Genomic DNA, 7,855 nt, shown 5'->3' with positions numbered 1-7,855 from the left:
GGGTCAGGAGACCACACTCGTGACCTTTCCTGGTGTGCCCCGGTCTTCCTGGCTGAGCGGCAGTGTGCATTCTGCCTCCTGTGTGTGGTGGAGGCTTGGCGAGAGGCCCAGGCCCTGGTGACTGTTCTCAGGGGCCCGAGAGCACTCAGATCCCGGGGTGTGCTACGGCTGGCCGGCGGCGGCTCAGGACCAACGGGGGGCTCAGGTGGGGGCATGGCGAGAGGCCCAGGCTCTGGTGACTGTTCTCAGGGGTCCGAGAGCACTCAGATCCCAGGGTGTGCTACGGCTGGCCGGCGGCGGCTCAGGACCAACGGGGGGCTCGGGTGGGGGCATGGCGAGAGGGCCAGGCCCTGGTGACTGTTCTCAGGGGTCCAAGAGCACCCAGATCCCAGGGTGTGCTACGGCCGGCCGCCGGCGGCTCAGGACCGAAGGGAGGCTCGGGTGGGGGCGTGCCGTGGGAGTCGGGCCTTGGAGGAGGAACAGAGATGATCAGAAACCCTGCTCACCCTGCTTGTCTCTCTTCTCCTTCCCTCCACACCCATAAAGCCGAGTCCTGCGGCTCCTCCCTTCCCAGTAAGAGTTGGTGTTTCCTGGCACCTACTGTCTGCCGGGAACAACGCTGACGTTCCATGGCGCTGTGAGTCAGAGGCTGTGCACCCCCTCTTCCCAGATGGGCACGGGTCACAGCACCCCGCACTGCGTGTGATTCTATCGGTCCTGGGCACACCCTGCAGCCACGTCTTCTGGGGCCCCAAATTTCAAGGCTCGTCTCACACATTGCCCTTCTGGGGGTCGTGCGTGGTTCTCTTCCAGCCCCACACAGAGTCCAGGTGTGTCCTCCGTCCAGCGGGTTTTCAGAGGCCCGGCAGGCTGCCCAGTTCTCACCCCGACCTCGGCACGGAGGACAGCGCCCATGCCCCAGGTCAGCATCCCCGACCGGGAGGTCACCAGGACCCTCACGGTGCACGTGACCTCCCAGTGGCCTGCACGCAGCACCGTCGACATGTGAAGGGAAGTCAGTACTATTTCCCCCGGGACGGAACGTGCAGGGAGGAAAAGGGAACAGGTCCCAGTGCCAGCACCTGGCACTCCAAAGGGGACAGAGAACCTTGCTCTAAATAACCCGAGCTTCGAGAGAGAACAAAGACAAGGACTGGCCCAGGCGTGCGATGAGGAGACGGGGCAGAGGAGGGAGAGCCAGCTGCGTGTCCCAGGCAAGAGCCTGGTCCGTGCACGGGTCTGAGGAAGCGCCTGCCTCCGGCCCTGATGGTGGTTGGCACAGGGTACCCCCTTTCTGCCCAAGTTTAGAGCTTAAGTCAGGTGAGATCAAAACCACACCCACGTGGGCCGAGAGAGGATGGGGCGAGCATGCTGAATGCTTCATGTGAACAGGGAATTTCATGGAAATTCTCACTCCAGAAGGGCTCCCAGTCCACAGCTATGCATCGCTGAAAAGATCAACATCTATACCCAATAGTTTGGCAAAACTGGCTTTTTTTTTTTTTTTTTAGCAATGATAATGTTTGAAAACTAAACATTTATGGAAAAAGAGTAATTTCATCCAACCTGAAGATTGCACAAAGTGCTGAAAACAGCAAACTCAAGTTCAAAGATCAGAAATGGCCGTCTCGCGGACACTTCCTCCTGCAGCTCCCACCCACTTCCTTTCCGGGCACTCCCTCCTCACACCCCCACACCCCCACACCCCGAGATCCAGGGCCCACTCCTGGGGAAGCGGCCGACCACGCACAACCCGCCTGCCATCAGAGCCGCGCAGGGGCACAGCCTGGTCCAGAGGGGGCGAGCCCACAGGTCCCCGCCTGCCATCAGAGCCGCGCAGGGGCACAGCCTGGTCCAGAGGGGGGCGAGCCCACAGGTCCCCGCCTGCCATCAGAGCCGCGCAGGGGCACAGCCTGGTCCAGAGGGGGGCGAGCCCACAGGTCCCCGCCTGCCATCAGAGCCGCGCAGGGGCACAGCCTGGTCCAGGGGGGACGAGCCCACAGGTCCCCGCCTGCCATCAGAGCCGCGCAGGGGCACAGCCTGGTCCAGGGGGGGCGAGCCCACAGGTCCCCGCCTGCCATCAGAGCCGCGCAGGGGCACAGCCTGGTCCAGGGGGGGCGAGCCCACAGGTCCCCGCCTGCCATCAGAGCCGCGCAGGGGCACAGCCTGGTCCAGAGGGGGTGAGCCCACAGGTCCCCACCTGGCTTTGGGGTGCATTTCCTACTGGCAGGAGGGTTCCTTTCTCACCAGGGTAGAAATTCCGTGTTTAGAATGCTTTTCCTCCTAACTGTGGTCACAGCCCTGACTTCTAGCGTCCATGTGGACAATGTCCTTTGCTCAGTCCATTATCTTCCGTTGTCCAGTCACAGGGGTGCACCTGGCGTGGGCCTTGTCTTCCGTCCAGCTTGGCACCAGGTATCCCTGAACCCGGGCAGGCTGCTGCCAATGTCCGCCTGCCTGTTTCCACCCCGAGGAGCTCCTGTCCTAGACACGTCCATACTGCAGCCCCCAAGCGGCAGCTGCCCACCTCCCGGGGCTGCCCTGTGTCCACCTGGGGCGCCCTGCTGAGCACAGAGAAGTCTTGGGGTGACTTACTAATTTTTCCTTTTTTGAGCTGACCGTCATTCAGCTCTTTTGCAGAATGACTTTGCCCGACAAATTTTTAGTAAAAATCACTTTGATTGTGCCCTTCGCACAACAGCGTCCTCAAGGTCCAAGGTCACCTCCCACCGGGGGTGGTGACGCAGACTCTCCTGCTTTGCTCTCTGTGCCGCCCGCTCCAGGCCGGGTGTGCGCCGTGGCCCTGGGCCCGTGGCCGTCTCCTCAGCCGGGCTCCTGGTCCTGGACGCCGCGTTCCCCGCTCCCTGGCTTGCTCCCTGCTGTCCCACAGACATGCCCCCCCCCGAGTGGACGCTGGCAGTGTAGGCCACGTGAGGGCCCAGGCGAGACACCAGCCGCCTGGTGATGACTGACGGGGTTTGTACCAGGCTCGGTGGCCCTGCTGGCCTGCCCTCTTCCATCGTCCGGGGGCTGCAGCCCAGCCAGCCCGCCCCCCACTCTGCCGTCCTGTGCCAGCAGCCACACCAAACCACAAACAGAACTTGTCCATTCCCTTCAAGAACAATCGTCCAACTCATCCTGGTGGGCGAAGGGGCAGCCAGGGACCTTTCCTGGACTGTGAGCCCACTCCCCTCAGGGTTAGAGTAAGGACAGCTGTCCCCCACATAGAGAGCACTGTCCTCGGGAGGCAGCTGCCAGCCAGAAGCTACAGCGCCCAGGTCCCCTCGCCAGCGCTGAGCCTCGTGAGCACAGCCGGGCCACCAAGGGGTACAGGGGACCAAGAAACCGCCCTTTCCAGAGTGCCGAGAGGAGTAGCAGACACCGGTCAACACCACAGAGGGACAGCAGGGCGGGGCCTTCAGGCCGGAGCTTCTCAGAACAAGGGAAACAAGCAGGCCGGACACAGTTCTGGGGGACGGGCGAGCCAGACAGAGCCGTGAGCACACCTGGGATGGGGGTGGGGGAGGGCACGGGCGGGGGCCCCGCTGTGCTGGCAGCAGAAAGGGGCCACGACAGGAGGGAGCCCCACGTGGCACAGCAGACGCTTGGTCACTCACAAGACAACATATAAAAGGTGTAAGCTTTTTATTCATTCACAGTTGTCACCAAATAAATGAGACCTAGCAATGAAAAACAGATTTTACCATAAACACATATTTCGTGGGCTAATATTTCAATATGTACTTAACAAAAAACACTAATCACACTCAATCCCTGCCCCGTTAGACCCCTCATGGAAGCAACTTGCCGAGGGGATCCACAGCTGAGCTGGACGCAGGACGCAGGGCAGAGCCGTGGCCGCCACCGCCCCACCCACCCCGGGCTCTTCAGTCAGAATCTCTGTTAACAGAAAACGGCAAGCTCAGATCTCCCTGTGCAAACGTTTCTCTCATTAACAGCCATCTCCCGGCACCCTGCCATCCCTGAACCCGGCTCCTGGCAGGTGGCATGCGGGGCGCACAGGGCGGCTTCCAGAGAGCTGACGGAGGGCAGAGTGCCGCCCGAGGACAGGGCTGCAGTGACAAGCACCGGCGTGTGGAGCAGCAGGCCGCGCCTTCACGGGCTGCACACGCCCGCGGCACGGGAGCAGCGACACGGGAGCAGCAACACGGGAGCAGCCACGGCTGGCGCGCGGCACTCGGCGGGCAGGACTGCAGCACCCAGGCTGCCCGGTTCCTCTGGTGTTTACGGCTCCCTCACATGTTCCAGACGCAGATCCCAAAGTCCCATCACCTCAGTGCCCACATCGCCGCGGCCCCGCACACGGGCCCAGCAGGGGTTCCTGTGCCCGAGGCTGACGGGACATGAAGAGCTGGCACTGCCTGGCCACCACATCTGCCGCCCACTGAGACCCTTAACTTCTCTATTAGTAATGGTGACTTTTAATAAAAAGCCACAATCTAAGTGAAATACAAGAACAAGGCTGACCACGCAGGCCCAGCGTGCTCGTCACATGAACACGCATGCACATCAGTCTCCGGTGGTTCTGGGGCGTGTCGGCCCACCTCACCCGCAGCACCGCGGGCAGGGAAACCGGCATGCAGGGGCCTGCCACCTGGCGTGGTCTTCGCCATGACGACTGGGACAGCGCAGCTGGAATTCAGCACGACCACACACGGCTCTGACGCAGAACCCCGCTCAAGGCCCGACGCAGGGTGGCGCTGACTGGCGCCAGGGGCACCACAGTGACCCAGAGCAGCTCTGACGGAGGCCTGGGACGGATGCTGACCGGGGACTCGGGCGGCGACCCCAGCGCTGCCGGTGACAACTGCACCAGCTAAGTCACCGCCTCTAGGTTCTCTAAACACAAACAAAACTAAGCAGCAGTACAGGAGCACGGGCCGTGCCCTCCATGCCTGGCAGGCCCTCCTGAGGAAGGCGTGCCCAGAGAAGCAGCCACGGTGCTCTCAGCCAGCGCGGGCTCCGGTCAGGCCGCTGTGGCCACCGCAGCCCTGCCCACGCCAGCATGCTCGACGCCGACAGCTGGCCACACGCGTGCAGAGCCGGGACTGGCAGCATCGCCCACACCTGTCACTCTGCTCTCAATACCACTGGTTCGTGGGTCCATTCCTCGTCACAAATTTGAACTTAATCAACTTCCAGAGAAACGAGTAGGTAAACCAAATTAAGACTATTAACTCTTCCACGCATGGGCTCAAGGAGGAAGTATTTTGTTAAGCACAATGAAAAATTAATTTTTTAAAATATCTGCTGTCTTTTTGAAACACAAGGCACCAACAGGGAGCAGACATCCCAGCAAAGACTGTCTGAAGAAACGAGCCGGTCAGAGCCCCGTCCTCCGCACTCGCGTCCTCAGGTGCAGGAGACGTCCTCCAGGTAGTCTGCGACAGCGCTGAGCTGGGACACCGTCAGGTCCTGGGTCAGGCTGTCCAGCTGGGGGTTCAAAACAGAGAAAAGGTCAGCATCAACTCAAGTCCAGTTTTCGTTCCTGAAACAGACGCAGGAACTGAACGGTGAGCTGCCAGGCACCCAGAAGTGCTCTGCCCGCCCCTCCTCTTCCTGCCCTGACGTGGGTGACCCTGCAAAGGGCTGAGCCGACAGCGGACTCGGCCACGAAACCTTGTCTGCGGACACGTGGCGTGAGCGGTCGGCGCGCCAGAGGCTGCCTCCGGGGGCCCAGCACTCCGAGGGCAGTAGCAGCTGCCACCCGAGAGGCAGGCGCGGCGAGATGGGCAGCTTCCTGTGGCTCCAGACGCGAGCCTGCATCACAGCTGACACCCAAGGACATTTGCTCTCCGCCTAACCCAGAGGCCCAGTGAGGGTCCCAATACAGAGTGCAAAGTCCACCCCGACTCCATCTCTGCTGTGCTGTCTCTGGACCCTGGGGGGGCACCCTGCCCGTGCAGAGCCCCCCAAGCACACTTCCTTCACCCACGGCGCTCACACACACTGACCTCCACAGCGACCTCCCGGAAAATGGCCACTTCTGGTACCGGCTGTCCACCCACTGAGCGGCCGATGTGACCCCGCCCTGCCCCCTGTGCCCGCTGAACCCCCCAGCAGTGACGCCCAGACACCCCAGTGATACTGACTGTTACCAGAGGGACGATCCAAAATCCCACACACACTCAGTGAGGACAGCTTTTCAGACCTGAACGAGGTCACGCTGTCACAGACCTGCCACAACTTTCTACTGCATCGCCCCAAACCCGGTCGTGCCCCCCCCCCGCCCGCATAAACCAGGCACACACAGGCGCGTGCTCTGGGGATGCACCACCCACCTTGTCGCTGGTGTTCGTGTCGTCTAGGTCCACAGAGAGGTCTTCCTCGATCTCCTCACCGATACTGAGCTCACTCTTTTCTGAGCGGTGGCTGGTATTAATTTCAAGGGGGGGTGGAGAAAAAGAAAAACTCTGAATATAAACATTTCAAGAATTAAAAACATTCTTCAACCTTTCAAACATTTATTTTACATGTTTACATAAAATATACTATTAAATGACATGGGTTTCACGTGTCATCTCACATGACCCTTCAGCAAGGCACAGGGTCAGTCAGCTGACCAGATGACAAACACAGGCTCCTGGTGGCCGTGGTCACAGCAGCAGGAAAGGAGCAAACCCAGACTTTCATTTCATCCACAAGCTCATGCTGCCTTCTCAAAAAGTAACTGTATAATAAATCATTTCGTTAAGAAATGAGTAAAAATTCCAAATTGGGGAAAAAACCCTGCCAATTATATAAAATTCTCAGCCTGTGATTTAAAACTTCTAATCATACCCAAAATAAATACTACTTCCAAATTAATTACCAGCCAACCTATACAGTACCTTCAGGTATGTCACCAAGTCACAAACTCGTCAGAGAGGGCAGTGTTTCACCAGGAGTGTGGACGCCCCACCCCCAGAGTCCGTCTCCTGCGGTGACCCCACGCTGCTGGGCCCTGCCCAGTCGGCTCCTCACGCCCCCGCCTGACCCGGAGGGGCCCCGAGCGTCCACACTCTGATGCGGACTCAGGACCACAGTCCAGTCCACGCGCCCTCAGCAGCTGGAACGAGGGAGCCAAGGCCACCCGCCCTCAGCAGCTGGAACGAGGGAGCCAAGGCCACCAGACAAGCACCAATGTGACGTGTCACACTCCCTGTGTGCAGAAAGTGCTCACAGTTCAGGCCTTTGTTGCCCAGGGGACTTTCTTACCTGTTAAAATCGTCGACATAGTCGTCATCTTCTCCAGCCCCTGGTGAGTTTGGGGAGAGATACATGTTACAGCTGCACAAGCACTCTTCACAGTTCAGCTACAAACACACATACTTGCTTCCAAGAAACTCCATTACTAAAAAATAATGTGTCATTACAAAGTAAGTCTCAAAGACAATAAATAACATTTTTACCAAATATAATATAAAAGCAAGTGACAAAAAACTACCTAAAAATAATAAAACATTATATCCTATCATTATATGTAATTAATATCATTTTTCACATTCCAACTACTCAAAAGCTTAAATACACTGTATGTTCACTATCTATAATGTCACTTGATATAAAAACCAAGTATGTCACAAGCTGGGTACACGGCAAAAGCACATTCTCATCCCTACTATTGGTATTTGAATTGATGAGGCTTCCGCGTCGATACAGTGACCAAGGTAAACCCCGAGCACGGCAAAGGCGCACACCCTCAGCCAGACAGCTGGGTGGGGCGGGACCCAGCCCGGACAGCCCTGCGGCCTGGGGACACTGCGCCCCCCTGGCTGTGCCCTGCGGCCTGGGGGCACTGCGCCCCCCTGGCTGTGCCCTGTGGCCTGGGGGCACTGCGCCCCCCTGGCTGTGC

At 59.1% G+C, this 7,855-nt stretch overlaps 1 protein-coding gene across 2 annotated transcripts in view; it reads right to left on the bottom strand.

Annotated features, from left to right (window-relative positions):
- Positions 1 to 3,628: 3,628 nt before the first annotated feature.
- CEP43 (centrosomal protein 43) overlaps positions 3,629 to 7,855 on the bottom strand; it is a 28,221-nt gene continuing 23,994 nt past the window's right edge. For both annotated transcript variants that reach the window (XM_066248255.1, XM_066248256.1), the window contains 3 exons: positions 7,219 to 7,258; positions 6,303 to 6,393; positions 3,629 to 5,454 (listed from right to left, as the gene is read on the bottom strand). In XM_066248255.1, coding sequence (XP_066104352.1) covers positions 5,374 to 5,454; positions 6,303 to 6,393; positions 7,219 to 7,258 — 212 coding nt within the window. In that variant the 3' untranslated portion in view covers positions 3,629 to 5,373. The remainder of the gene's footprint in view (positions 5,455 to 6,302; positions 6,394 to 7,218; positions 7,259 to 7,855) is intronic.

Source organism: Saccopteryx bilineata, chromosome 12 (assembly GCF_036850765.1).
Source record: "Saccopteryx bilineata isolate mSacBil1 chromosome 12, mSacBil1_pri_phased_curated, whole genome shotgun sequence".
In the NCBI taxonomy this organism is placed as follows: Eukaryota; Metazoa; Chordata; class Mammalia; order Chiroptera; family Emballonuridae; genus Saccopteryx; species Saccopteryx bilineata.
Note: the sequence above shows the minus strand (reverse complement) of the source record. Positions and strands in the feature narration are given on the sequence as shown.